General features: G+C 37.1%; 2 protein-coding genes and 1 non-coding gene across 4 annotated transcripts; all 3 read left to right on the top strand.

Moving 5' to 3' along the window:
• The first annotated feature begins 1,290 nt into the window (after positions 1-1,290).
• On the top strand, positions 1,291-9,634 carry LOC143468812 (beta-1,3-galactosyltransferase 5-like). Its single transcript, XM_076966217.1, has 4 exons — positions 1,291-5,239; positions 5,676-5,857; positions 6,064-6,289; positions 6,525-9,634. The coding sequence occupies exons 1-4, from the start codon at positions 5,139-5,141 to the stop codon at positions 7,093-7,095; spliced, it is 1,080 nt and encodes a 359-aa protein (XP_076822332.1). The 5' UTR covers positions 1,291-5,138; the 3' UTR covers positions 7,096-9,634.
• Positions 9,523-11,851, top strand: LOC143468810 (beta-1,3-galactosyltransferase 5-like). 2 transcript variants are annotated; one of them, XM_076966215.1, is made up of 5 exons: positions 9,523-9,634; positions 9,941-10,059; positions 10,186-10,376; positions 10,910-11,135; positions 11,266-11,851. In XM_076966215.1, the coding sequence occupies exons 2-5, from the start codon at positions 9,959-9,961 to the stop codon at positions 11,834-11,836; spliced, it is 1,089 nt and encodes a 362-aa protein (XP_076822330.1). In that variant the 5' UTR covers positions 9,523-9,634; positions 9,941-9,958; the 3' UTR covers positions 11,837-11,851. The 2 variants fall into 2 exon arrangements, with proteins under 2 accessions (XP_076822330.1, XP_076822331.1); XM_076966216.1 differs by having other exon boundaries at positions 9,903-10,059.
• A 2,178-nt stretch (positions 11,852-14,029) lies between these two features.
• Trnas-cga (transfer RNA serine (anticodon CGA)) lies at positions 14,030-14,111 on the top strand. The gene has a single exon. It is a non-coding gene; the product is annotated as a tRNA-Ser (tRNA).
• Positions 14,112-14,493: the final 382 nt, after the last annotated feature.

The raw sequence follows: 14,493 nt of genomic DNA, 5'->3' as shown, positions 1-14,493 counted from the left end.
TTTCGTTTCGCGCCAAGTGTTTTGGAAAGATCTCAAAACAAACAAACACATTTTACCTGCACAGTTGTCGTGATTTGCACAGAACACGATCATAATAAGCGAGCCTAGTGCTTCTTTATTACTAGGATGACCGCGCTTTCAAACTCCCTAGATTCCTAGAACGACCTTAAGTGCGTCAATTGAAGTATAAAACACATAAAATACAATTCGTTCATTTATTTAGTGAGAATAACATCCTTGAAGTAGAAATGGCATTAAACGTCATTCGTTGTAATTTAAAAATAATCACACACCATGTTATACTTTATTCGGAAGAAGAAAACACACAATTAAAAACGCAACCTGACAGGCATAAACTACAAATGTTGAACATTAGCAGCGCTTGAAGGAGAAAAAATATAAAAAAGTTGTTATTTGCAAAATAATAACTGCAACAGTTCACGAAGATAAGTAAGTGTTGGTTACATTCAATCAACACAGTTTGGGCAAGTTTGTATAGCGCATTTCCCACAAACTGTTCCGCGTCAGGTGTTGCACGAATCCGTTGTTCTGTTACGGCACTTTAAGTTTGCGCATGCTTTCCGCTTTTTTACTGCAGGTTCGTCAGTTTCGAACTCGTCAGTAAAGTCACTGTACAGCAGCCTTCTCTGCCTTTCCTCATTCTAATATCCACTGCTCGCAAGTAAGCTACGTGCTACTCTCGAATAAAATCGCTGACTAAGTCCGGATTTCTACAGTTAAGCAGGGCGCTGGAGAAAAATTATCCCGATCATCTTGTGACATCACCATGCTCAATTATACCTCTACAACGCTGAGTATCATGTTTTTTTCCATTTTCTCACTTTATAATGATTCTGTGGACTGCAATCAAACCTTCCGTAGACTCTATGTGAAATTTTATCAAATTGTAAGCATCAATTGACGCACTTGGTCGTTGTAGGAAGATATATGATTAAATTCGCCGTTTTAATCGAATAACATCCAAAATTCAGATAAACTGAGTGTTGTAAGAAGCAAATAATTTTGTCAAGAAGTTTCAGAAGAAAAACGTGATGCCCGGTGGAGATACAATAAACTAAATACTTGAAATGCGTCGACTGACGTGCTTGGTCGTTCTAGTAATCTAGTCAAGTGTGTCGTCATGCGTGTGCGATTGCAAATTTTCAAAGTTCTTTCTTCAATTTTACCTTTGTTTTTGTTAGCATCGTTTATCGTATACAGAGTTCGTTTGTAAGAAGTCATCAGGGTTCAGTGAACTTGTGCTATGACAGTTGTACTTGCTTTTGTGCTGCCTAGGCCCGTATTGAGGGAATATTTCTATGATAGATATATATTCCATGATATTTGTGAAAGTAAGCTGAACTATACTTGCATATGCGTATAACAAAGCGTTTTATGACAAGTGCTTAATGCAACAAAATCGTCTTGAGAAAACGATCAGACCAGTTGGTGGTTATATTTTTACCAAGAAAAATTGTTCGTCTGTTTGTATACCTAATGAAGGCGTTTGCTCATGCTTGTACAGTGTACCATGACCAGAACACAATGTAGGTCTGATATGCCAAAGCCAGGATTGCCATCGGTCTGAACTCAAAAATAAGGACGACTAGGAAATGAAAGAAGAATACTACCTAAAACAGTGCACAACAAGAGAAGACAATCAATGTTCCTAAAAAAAAAGAAAAAAAAACGAGAAAAAACTACTTGCATGTTCTTAATTTTGTTATCTCTTAGGTACAAAATGGCTTACTAAAGGGGTTGAAATGCCCAAAATAGGAACCTCTGCCTTAAAAATAAGACAAAATTAAGCATGGAATGATAACCCTGGTTATAGCATAATGCGACCTATTATAATGGGTAGTGCTCGGGTGTGAATTGGGTTATTAATTAAAAACCTGTGTTCAATGTTACACGTTGTCAACAGGTCACAGCCTGTTTTGAACTATTCGTACCTATTGAACACTGGCGTTTGTTATTGTAAGCTACTTGTGTAAAATAGTATGACGAGAGTGTATTGTTGCTGAAAAATGTCCAAGATTAAATATTGATAAGACGCAATGTAGCAAACGCAGGTTAATTCAGCTTGACCAGTGCCTAGTCCTAGCTTAGTGAAAAGTGTTTCGTGACTGGCGTCATGTCAAGGCAGGAAATTACTATTTTGTACAGGATATGGTAAAATAATTAGCTCTCCTTTTACAGCTGCATTGCTATGCGCGGCTCGAATCTCTTATGATGGCAATAATATGCTTGAAATTATCCTTATCTTTACGCTGCTTTATTTTGTGTTGAGGGAATATTCAAGTGTATTGACGCGTTGCCATTGTCTGACCAATAATATATTATCTGCAGTACTATGTATGCAAGTTGCAAATGTATATACTGTATAGTGTATAGTTACATTGGTCTGACGTGTACGCTTGTATAGGTGTGTGTGTGAAGCAGGTTCAAACACACAACATTTTTGCTTTCATTTGTTAGACCTTGTGGCAGGTCGGCGCTTGTCAAGAGGTTGCTGGAACTCTACAGTGTTCCTGGAAACATTTAGAAAGGTTCCGAGCAGCTGCAGATGTCATAGTAACAGGATTGTTTTCCATTTTTTGTAATGACTGTTTAAACTGTTTGCTGAAGCTTTGAAAGAGATATTGCTTTTTGAATATTTGCTTTTTTTAACATTTATTTTCCTTTTTTATAACTTTTATTAATGGGACATTCCAGGACATTTCAGAAGTATCTCCGGGGTTCAAAATATGACGTCAAAAACGTTAAAGAACGCTGGGTTAGGTTTCCAGTTGTGGTTATTGACTAGTGTAGGTTAAGAAAATGGTCGAATGTCTTGGGAACTAACTGCTAAATTTACTGGTTGTCTGGTTACGTTGTTAGTTGCAGACAAAACCACTTTTCTTTACCATAAGGCAGGATTAAATTTGTTGTTTTCGTGAAGGACGCCAGGTCAAACGTGAAATTTCACCGTAAAAACAACAATGTAGAAAACTAATGAAGTATTGAAATGATAATAAAAGCATTGCATTTTTTAGATGGTTGACATTTACATAACATTTTTTCTCAAACTTCTTGATATATGTTTAGGCGATGTAAAAAATTAGCCAACTTCTCAAAAATAGGCGAGATATACTGAGTATTTGTGCGAGGTGACTTTCATTTTACCTTAATTCAAATACATTTTTTTAATTACCCGTTTTTTATTTACTCCCGGTATAAAGGTTTTAAAGTTTTGGTAACCGTCATTGCGCAAGCGATTATTATCAGCACTCCAATGTTCGTTGAAACAACTTCTACTAACGGACTTCCTAAGCCCTGTAAAACCTCCGCTTAGGAACAAGTTACGCAAGTTTGTAAAGAACTGCTTACCTCCACAGTAATATATCCAACGCCTTTAATACACATATTGAAATTGTTTGAGGAGCGTTTTGATTTTTGCCGCTGAAATTCTGGCACCAAAGTGAACTTTTGGCATTATGCACATGGCGTTGCTTTACAGATCAATCATTAGTGTTTTAACTCTAGACAAAGTAGGCTGTCGTTGTCCAGTACATGCGGAAGGAACTACCAAGCAGTCAAGCCACAAGCATCTTTTGTGGTTAGGTTTTATAAAGCAGCAAACCATTATGCAATAGAATAACAATTTTCATAAGAAAGCACATAATTGTAACCAGAATGGTGTTTGAACAACAAAAATTTTGAGACAGCGCCTAATTGTTCCAAGTATACGATATAAATAGAAGTATAACATGAAGTTTGAGTAACAATAGAAGTTGCACTTAGCGAATGTGTATATCAAAATTGCCCAAGTCTGGAATATATTAGGCTCAAATATGTAATCTTTCCCGATCTTTGTAGAATGTACGTAATTCTAAATTCGCACAGCGTCTGGATACGCTTGCGTATAGGCAGTGTTCCCTCTAAGGTGCGCAACTGAGCAAATGCGCAGTACCACCAGACTATTTGCGCAGTAAAATCTCATTCTTGCGCACTTGCAATTTCCAAATTTAAAAGTAAAATGACTTTCAACATTATTTTTGGACAGAACGCTTATCGCATTTATACCGGGTGCTGAACCACATGAGCATACACTACCCTTTTGTTACATCACAATCCTTTGTCTTTGCTTCACAAACACTCCACACTCGTGGATGCAACTAACTTTATTCCTTAGCTTGCAAAAGATAGTTTATTTTCCAGTTTCGACTCTGAAGACTAGTTTTAGTATTTACAGTAATTACATTTTCTTAAATACAGCAGTAGAGTGTGTGACACTAAATTACAATGATGATACCGGAAATCATACGCTAAAACAGCAAAACGCTAAACTGTCCAAAATCTGTGACTATTCTGCGTCAACCAACATGATAATCTGCAAACTTTGTCATGGAGTGGCACCTAATAGTGATTTTGGAAAAGGCAAATCGCAAATCAAAAGGCAAAACCACGAAAACAAGAAGCTATTTGAAGTAAATGTGTAATTTGTTCGCTTTTTATTAAACTTCTTCTAGACGAGTGGTTCCCAAACTCGGTTCACAAAGTTGGTAATTCATTTTAACTCAGCATTAAAATGCTCATGCTCACTAAATCAAACATTTGCTCAGCGTAAAATTTTCTTAGAGGGAACACTGCGTATAGGTATAACTTTGTTTGCCGAAGGTGTAACTTCGTTTGTCGTGCCTCAGTCTTTTCAGCCTGCGGCCAGAAGCACTTTTTGATTTGATTACGCCTCGCCGGTTATACAACGAGCGATCATTCTACCAATACCTGTGCTGCTGTGTAGATGTGCCATGGTTTTATCGTTTGCAATGCAATCTGATATAGTTAACTGCAGCTCTCTTCGAACAATTCCGAGACAGTTTTTGTTAGAGTTGATATTAAGGAGTTCGGATTGTTCCGGCGTTAGAACTCGCTACAAACAGCATGTCGATGAAATGACTCGATAACACAGTGACGCAGTTGACCGAGCGATTAGATACCACGATGAAGGGAACCAAACTAAACGTGGACCAAGTTTTATAAAGCTTAGTTATAAAACGGTTTTGTAGATTCTAGCAAGATTTTTTATTGCAATCGGTATGTATAAAAAGTATACTCTTCTTACGTGAATTGAAACAGAAACAGAAATTGAAGAACTGATGGAAAGATGGCGACCAGGAGCCGCCCTTGTGGTCTTCACTATAGTCAACGTGGGAATTTTTTTTTCTTTGTATGACATGTCACAGAGAACTGTTTCGAGGTCAGTTGCATGAAATGATTAACTTTATGTTTTCATATATTGGTAGACCGTATGGTGAACTTTTTGGTTCATGTATGACGTATGTTAATGTGAACCGACTTATGAGTGAAGCAGTTATTAAATTGTACGGCTCAATTGTACATTTGTTACTGCCAACTATTTACAGAATCTGATTTAGAAAATAGCCACCAAAGAAACTACTTGTTGTCATTATAGATAAACATGATAGCTCAAACCCAAAAAGGTACTCGTAACTTAATAAGTGCTACTGCTCAAAACATGTATAACTAATTATTTGAACTGTGTGCACAATAAAGGGCACAGTTTAACAACATTTGACCGAGTTACGACAAATGTCACAGGAAGCAATTCGATCACACAATGTATGTTTTTGACTCATTTACGGTTGAATTGAAATCACGATTGTTTTGGGTAGCGTGGACTTCAAAAATTCCTATCAACAACGCATCTATGCTCACAAGGAAAATGCCGAGATGTCAAAAGTTAGAGCAAGTGGTCGAGACTGTCTGCCGTTGAAAAATAAGACTTCGTTTTTAATCCAGCCTTGGAGATTGGCTTCAAAATATTGCGAGAATAGCAAATGCGTCAAAAACAAAAGTAAGCTGATCTGCCGTGGAATTTTATACTAAATGTGGTGCCTTTAGCATGTCTTTTTTTCCAACGGAGCTAATTCAATTCAAAAATAGCCAAGAAAGTTCCAAAAAGTACGGTTTTTTGTGGTCTTTATTGGAGAGTTGCTTTGAGACGCCATGAGCAAATATATATATAGCACACGCAATGCGAAATACATTATGTATTTATAGAAGTAAATTGGACAATGGTCTTCTTCGTAAAATCGGCGGGTCCTAACCAAGTCCGAAGGGAACTGCTGAGAAGAACTTGGGCATCGTTGAGTTACGTCGAAGGAGGACGCTTTGAAACTGTTTTTGTCATTGGAAAAACAAATGTACCAAAATATGTCAGCTTGCTGAATGAAGAACATAAGAGATATGGTGACTTGCTACAGTTCAATGATTTTGACGACTACGAGTAAGTTTGCTTTGAATATGCGCAGTACTTACTACAGTATCATGTAATAACGGTTTTATTTTATTGTGTATGTTTTATGGCTAAACACAATTAACCACGAGCTGAGCCAGCCAGGTCGCAATTGACTTCATTCAAATCAACAGTAATGTCCTTGTTCTCGTTTGAGATAAGAACAAACCTGGAAACTTACAGTAGGTCGAACTTTTCACACCATTGTTATGTGTTTTTTTATCAGACACATCGGGCTGAAGACTTTAGCCGGTATGCAATGGGCTGCTGACAATTTACCGGTCAACTATCTCTACTCCAGTGTGGATGACGATTTTATGGTAAATCTCGGTAAACTTCAAGAAAGCGTGGAGGAAAACCTACGGAATATGATAGAACTTTCGCTGCCCATGTTTCCAATAATTTGTGGCTTTACAAGAGGCGCAAATGAAAAACCTATCCGCCAGGAAGGATATAAGTGGACCGTCGCACTGGACGTGTACAAGTGGCCGGATTATCCTCCATATTGCCACGGCGGTTTATACACGACAAGCGTAGCAGTGGTGGAAGATCTTTTTCACGCATCCAGGACGGAGAAAACATTTCACTTAGACGATGTTTGGATAACCGGCGTTCTTCGACATAAGATCGGTATGCCAGATACGATGCTTGTTAAGGCAAAAGATGGCACTGGACTACATTACTCTGGTTATCGAGGAAAACAAAAAGACGGCGTTCGAAACTTTATGAAAGAAGAATGGGAAGACTGTATAAAATTATTTAACACCACGAAAATTCTATGCACTTGTTTAAAATAGATTTGAATAGCTAATTCGCCGATTCGGACAATTTTGACGTTCGCCGTTCTTTTATAATCTACAAATGTCTTATAACGACCGAAGAAGTGCATGATCGAGATCAAATATGTTTTAACCTGGAATAACCTGGAGCGGGTTCAAAATAGAGCTAAAAATAGCACGTGCAGCAGTACTTGCTATAACAAAATAACCGGTTTAGAGTACCGAGAAAGTACCAAACAACTTTTTAGGAACAGCAGGCTAGCGATTACCGGTACCGTCGGTACATTTTTACCAATTATACTGGTTCTTTTACAGACTGTGATTTTGAGGTTCCGACTGCTCATGCCTCTTTGCCTCGTTGATGTTGTGAGTTATTGATATACGTATTGTGGAAGTTTGTTGATTATAGTGCTTTTTATACTGCAATTTTATACTGAGCTTTGTTTTGCCGGATTTTCGAAAGTTTTATGCCGGAACATCTTAATTTGATATAACAGTCCAGCCAAATGTTATTAGAATGTGCAGTTAATGTTATCAGGTTTGCAGTTAAGCTTGCGTTCACATCACATATAAGCACTGAAGATGTACAGACCATCATAAACGCATATATCTTCGAAGTAGTTGACATGTCAATATTTAATGGCTGCATGCATGAATCTACGACCACCCGTTTTTAATCGTTCAAAATTTAAATAACTGGTTAATTAACGATGAACGCGCACATATCAAGCATAATGCAACATCAGGCTTTAACGTAGCCTGTCCCTTAAACATGAGCGTGTTTTGTGAACAATCCCTAAACATGGTATTTTAGTCTTATTCAATGCTCTATTTGAAGTGTCCGAACAAGGATGGTCACAAACTCAATCAAAAGCAAACAAACCCTTAGAAGAAAGTACAGCAGATCTATAGAGCAATGATTAATTGAAGCTATGAATGTGCCAATAGAGTTATACATTGCCTGTTAAGCGTCATGGACATGCAAAATAAACTTGTACAACCCCTATTTTTGATCAAATAAAAAGCACACCTTGCTATCTTTTCATAAGGTTTACCACCAATGAGTGTTCGCCATTTGACGTGATTTAATATGACAGATGAAAATCAAATATTGTGTATCCGTGACATGTAAAGTAATAACAAAACCGTAGTTGTTTCATTATCATATTGATATTCTTCTACAATAACACGTTAGGCCTATATGTTTCTATCCTATTTTGGACTCGCACGCCAGCATGCGGAAAGCAATATCTTTCATACAAATCTAACACGCCCTCGAGGCCTCTTTGTACGCAGCCGCAGGCGATTTGCGTCAACATCACATGAATTCAATCGCTCAAACTTGCTTTCAAATCTGGTTTTAGGCTTATTCAACGTTTAAAACGAGAAATAGACAGTTGAACTTCTAAAGCAATAATCAAATCAGAGTAAGAAACTTGAACAAGCAAGACAAGGTGGATATTTCATTAAACTAATGAGGACGATATTATAACTGTAACTTGTAGTTAGGGTTATCGTAGCGTAACTTATTACTTGTGTTCAATATAGAAGTAAAGGAGTAGATAAACTGCTGGATAAAAAATAAAACTTTTTGCTGTAATATATCTACAGTAATGTATATAAGTAGGCTACTTTACACTGCAAAGGTGTAACCTATACATCGTTCATAGTTTAAAAAGTTTCACATTTTCCCAATAAAGCGTTTTTTACCTCTTACTTTTTTACTTTTGATCAGATTACGTACGTGTAATGTCTCTCAAAGTTACATACATAAAATAACTAACCGAAATGAACAGATGAAATCAGTATTTTTTGTTGGGTTGAGGTCGTATCTATCTCTGGTGTTAGAATTGTATTGAGAAAAAGTAGTTCTCACTGGAAAAAAGCCAGGGTTGCTATCGGTCGGGACTCAACTATAAGGACGACTATAGGAAATGAAAGTAGAATACTCACTTAAACAGTGCACAGCAGAAGGCAATCAATGTTCCTAAAAAACGAGACACTATGTGCATGTTCTTAATTTTGTTATCTCTTTGGTATAAAATGGTATACTAAAGGTATCGAAATGCCCTATAGCCCTAAGAACAGACAAAAATAAGGACACAATTGAAAATAAAGACGTTTCTTAGAAAAAAGAACAAAAATATATCCTAAGACACAGATCTTCAAAATAAGCACCAATCTCATAAATAAGGACGTTATGGCAACCCTGTACACTGTACAGCCCAGGGAGATAACGTTTTAACCAGACAGTAACAAGCGAAACACTGTCTTCAGAGCAAAGAAGTTAGTCATTTTTTGTCAGTTATTTTCTTTATTTTGGCACTATTGTACTGGATGTTCAAATAAAGAAAGCATAGTAAACAGAAACAGTAGAAAGACAATCAAGCACGTTTAAAACACCTGGTAATTTTAGTCTCTGTTTTGTGTGCACATATTTTCAAGGTTGGAAAATGCAGTCACTTTAAATTACGAGTTGGCTAATTAAACTTCTTTCGACGGCGACGCAAAGCTTCTACGGGAAAACTGATTATCTGTGAAGCAAGGACTTGATCATGTAAGTTTAAATCTTCTTAAGCTTTGTGAAATAGGGCGTAGGCAGAATGACATCGATTTAACTCGAACGTGCAATTTGTTAGTTGTTTTTACCTGATCTTTGTAAAATGTGCTAAGGTAATCACGGCTAAATAAAATTCGAAAACCTGTCATAATCATTCAGAATTTGTCTATAAGGTGAACTTAGTGACGACATGCCACGCAGGCAAACAGCAGACTCTTAACATGAATAACTTATATCCCAAATTACAAATAAATTTAAATTTCAGATCTACTGTAATTTAATCATATTTTTATCATGAAAAAGTAAAACGAAAAACTTTCAATGGAACGATGGCATCTTAGCTTAACTCTGTTGGTCTTTACGATGCTGAACGCAGGAATTTTTGTAACTATGTATCAAGCTTCTAATGTTTCTATCGCCAGGTAAGCTGATAACAAATGTAAATTCTTGCAATTGCTGTTTCATTTTATTTTCCAAATTACAGTCTCTTGGTCTGTTCATTGAATTGTTATTTGACTTTTATATTAAGTCCAACACTCGTTTTGCAGATTCGGCTCAATTGCTAATCACCAACGCTCACTTGTTTATAACTATTTACCCAAGGAAATTAAAACAACAGCAGGTACAACGGACGGAGACAAAGCATGTCAAACTTTGAAGAACAAGACGTCGTTTCTAATCCAACCATGGAGATTAGCTTCAAAATATTGCGAAAAGGCTGCGTGTCTTAAAGATAAAAGTAAAGTGTGCTGTTAAAGTTTTAGTTTATAGGGTGCAGTTTATTTAGATTTTTAAGAGTATATTGTTTTACGGACTTTTTATCGAGTTTTAACTGTTAAGAGTGATTAGCTTATTTGAAACGCTTAACACTTTTCCATTTTCACGGTGTTTTGTTGAGCTCCAAAAAATATAAGATATCTGTGGAAGCGATAACCAGCCCATTATATGGGCTCGGCTTATAAACGTTATCATTAAACTTAATTCTTTACGCAGCAATTAGTTTACTACGGTATTGCCTGCGTTCACTCCGTAAAGAAAACTCCTAATACAAAGCTTAAAACAATGTACATATTTTGCCATCATATTTTTTTACATTTCGTGCTTTTTTGTATGACATGAAGATTAGGTATTGGACGTTGCTATTCAGCAATGTATTCGGTTTAATCAAGGCTGCCATCTGCGTTGCAACTAAACCCATTATTCCCACATTCTGTTCAGATGGTCCAAAGTGACTGAAGAAGCTGAATCGATATATTTATTATGTATTTATAGAAGTAAATTGGACAATGGTCTTCTTCGTAAAATCTGCGGCTCCTAACCAAGTCCGAAGGGAACTGCTGAGAAGAACTTGGGCATCGTTGAGTTACGTCGAAGGAGGACGCTTTGAAACTGTATTTCTCATTGGCAAAACAGATATACCAAAATATGTGAGTCTACTACAGGAAGAAAGCGAAAGATATGGTGACTTGCTGCAGTTCAATGATTTTGACGACTACGAGTAAGTGTGTTTGAAGATAGAACAGGTAGTTAGCTCTTACGCAAATCGCGTCCGTTTCCCTACGCAATAAACAAGATCGTAGAGTGATTGTCTCCTAAGTTTTCATTGTGTCTATACATATTTTTCCTAGACACATTGGCCTAAAAACATTAGCCGGAATGCAGTGGGCTTCTGACAATCTACCATCGGACTTTCTTTACTCTAGTGTGGATGACGACTTCATGGTTAATCTTGGCAAGCTTCAGAAGAGAGTGGACGAAAGTATCAATGATGTAAATGACTTTCAGCTGCCCATGTTTCCTATCATATGCGGATTTAAGAAGGGTATAAACGAAAAACCCGTTCGACAGCAGGGTAGAAAATGGTCTGTTTCCCTCGACACCTACATATGGCCTGACTATCCGCAATACTGTCACGGGGGGCTGTACACAACCAGCATCGAAGTTGTGAAAAAACTATTTAATATTTCAAGAAAAGAGAGAACTTTTCACTTAGATGACGTTTGGATAACCGGCATCCTACGAAATAAACTCGGCATGGCGGATTCAATGCTTGTTAAATCCGAATATGAGACTGGTATACATTACTCCGGTTATCACGGAAAAGCGCGCCCCAGTGTTCGAGATTTCATGAAAGAAGAATGGGAAAATATTTTCAAATTATTTAACACTACTAAAACTTTCTGTAAATGTTTGAAATAAAGTTTTAAAATCATGCTTGAAAATGCAGATTTTATAACCAAAATTTCGTATAGATCACTGACACTGAGTGCTTTATGAAAGAAATCAAGTTCGCGAAGAAAATATTACACTCAGAAGATACGCAGAAATAAGTTATACAACCTAATAATTATTAAACTTAACTTACAAAAAGTAAGTTTTTTTAGGAAGCACAAGAAATTTATATTTCGATCAATAAAGATAATTTTAAAGTAATAGAATTTTGCAGAAAATAAGCATAGCAACTAAGGAATAGAATAGGACGAGTTATGTAAAGCTCCTTGTTAGATGACCAGCAGCGAAAGTCTTTGACGAAAAATGGCAGCCAGTGAAACCTTTGAGCTATGATCGTTCATGAGTCGCTTATTATGTAACCTACTTTAAACTTAATATTCATTTTTACACATCGTGCTCTTTATATCTCCTATAAATGAAGACATTATACGGTAAGTGTCGCAAAACATGAAATCCTTTAGATTTTATGAATATCTATCTTTGTTGCAGCCACGCAAAAATTGTCCTAAGTCATAAGCTTTACTTTGGACGCTTTACGCTTTACGCTTTATGCTTAGAATAACCTATAAATAGTACAAAAACTAACTTTTTCAATATCCATATTTTTCCGCTTATAAATAGCCTATTGTTTTGTCATGAGACGAATGTTGTTAGTGTTTAACTATAGTTAAGACATGAAATGGATCATAGGTCTCAAACTTCTGGCTCATTGGTCCCGGAGAAGTGGGACCTATGAACCAAAAAAGTTATAGGCCTAATCAAAAATTGTAAAATATTTCAACTTAAAATTTATGGAAACCTACGATAACTTCCACAAAGAGTCATAGACAGTATTTCAGGTAACGTTCCAAATCATATTAAAAATTTCTAAATTCAGCTTAGGAATAAATAACTATGACATTTAAAAAAAATCCGGCTCATACATCACATCCTTCCCTTAACCGAACTAATAACTGTAATTTCATCCCAAAACATAAAAAATATGTCGCATTTCTAATGTTGTTGCAAATATCAATGCGTTTCAAGCTATTTTAAGGGGTCACTTCCCAATAAAACGACAATTTTGTGCCGGCAACACAGTGATTGTGACCGTGTCGCACTCAATGCGTCATATTAAAAAAAGTAAAAATTTTCCGGTCCAATGCGCATGTGACGTCGATGTGGAGTAGTTCGTCGTTGCTTTGACGACAGCTGGTTCCAGGTCTAGGCTAAGTTGTAAATTTTGTGTGGGTTTGAATTTTTGTTTTTTTGGAGTATTTGTCATAAAGTGTTAAGCTAAAAACTTGTTGTAAAGTTTAGGCAATTGTTATAGAAAACTGAGTACATGGATTTTGTCCAAATTAAGACTGTAGACAGACATAACCTAGGTCTTGTTGCAAGCCAAAATTCAGGGTAGGTTTATGATGTAGTTTTGCGTTGGTAGCTTCTTGATTTAATGTACTTTGCATTGAAAAGCCTATCTCTTTGAATTGGAACATGACCCCTTAAGCAAATAACAGAAGTTTACTTTTGTACTTAAAATTTAGTTGAAACTAGCTTATAGTTAATACACTACAGAGACGTAGGCGTAGCTAGGTCTCGAAATCAGCTTGATTTTCATTTAGACTACGCTAGCTTGATTTTCATTTAGACTACGCTTGCTTGATTTTCATCTAGACTACGCTAGCTTGATTTTCATCTAGACTACGCTAGCTTGATTTTCATCTAGACTACGCTAGCTACATTTTCATCTTGTCAGATTTGAAAGTCAGGAGAAGATTCCGGAAACACCGACATGGTGGAATCTATCTAGTGATTCGAGAAAAGTGCCATTTTATCTATTTGCATTTCAAATTAAGCACAGTTGTCGTGGCCGAGTGGTTAAGGCGACAGATTTGAAATCTGTTAGGCTATGCCCGCGTAGGTTCGAATCTTGCCGACAACGCCGATATTACTTTTGCAATTTCATATGGATATTCGGAAAAGTGCGATTTTATCTATTTCATCTATGCATTAAGCACAGTTGTCGTGGCCGAGTGGTTAAGGCGACAGACTCTAAATCTGTTGGGCCCTGCCCGCGTAGGTTCGAATCCTGCCGACAATGCAGATATTACTTTTGCAATTTCATATGGATATTCGGAAATGTGCCATTTTAACTATTTCATCTATGCATTAATCACAGTTGTCGTGGCCGAGTGGTTAAGGCGACAGACTCGAAATCTGTTGGGCCCAGCCCGCGTAGGTTCGAATCCTGCCGACAACGCCGATATTACTTTTGCAATTTCATATGGATATTCGGAAATGTGGTATTTTAACTATTTCATCTATGCATTAAGCACAGTTGTCGTGGCCGAGTGGTTAAGGCGACAGACCAGAAATCTGCTGGGCTCTGCCCGCTTGGGTTCGAATCCTGCCGCCAACGCGGAATTGGAATCACGCTTCCATAAGTGATTTGCGAAAAGTGCGATTTTATCTATTTGCATTGAACATTAAGCACAGAAAGCATAGGGCCGCCGGGTGGAACTCATAGCACAGTGGAAAAACCGGAGAACGTCGACAGACAAGCTGCAGGTTCAAACCAGCGAGCCGCAGAGCGACGAGCCAACAACCGTTTGATGACCATTGCTGGCTAGGCCACCAGCTGG

Source organism: Clavelina lepadiformis, chromosome 8 (genome assembly GCF_947623445.1).
Source record: "Clavelina lepadiformis chromosome 8, kaClaLepa1.1, whole genome shotgun sequence".
Taxonomy (NCBI): Eukaryota; Metazoa; Chordata; class Ascidiacea; order Aplousobranchia; family Clavelinidae; genus Clavelina; species Clavelina lepadiformis.
Note: the sequence above shows the minus strand (reverse complement) of the source record. Positions and strands in the feature narration are given on the sequence as shown.

Bases quoted from the DNA above. Each gene is read 5' to 3' on its own strand.
- LOC143468812 (XM_076966217.1), top strand. From the start codon at position 5,139: ATGGAAAGATGGCGACCAGGAGCCGCCCTTGTGGTCTTCACTATAGTC. The intron at 5,858-6,063 runs GTAAGCTGATCT...ATGTATTTATAG, and splicing joins CAAATGCGTCAAAAACAAAA to AAGTAAATTGGACAATGGTC. The intron at 6,290-6,524 runs GTAAGTTTGCTT...TTTTTTTATCAG, and splicing joins AATGATTTTGACGACTACGA to ACACATCGGGCTGAAGACTT.
- LOC143468810 (XM_076966215.1), top strand. From the start codon at position 9,959: ATGGAACGATGGCATCTTAGCTTAACTCTGTTGGTCTTTACGATGCTG. The intron at 10,060-10,185 runs GTAAGCTGATAA...CTCGTTTTGCAG, and splicing joins TCTAATGTTTCTATCGCCAG to ATTCGGCTCAATTGCTAATC. The intron at 11,136-11,265 runs GTAAGTGTGTTT...TATTTTTCCTAG, and splicing joins AATGATTTTGACGACTACGA to ACACATTGGCCTAAAAACAT.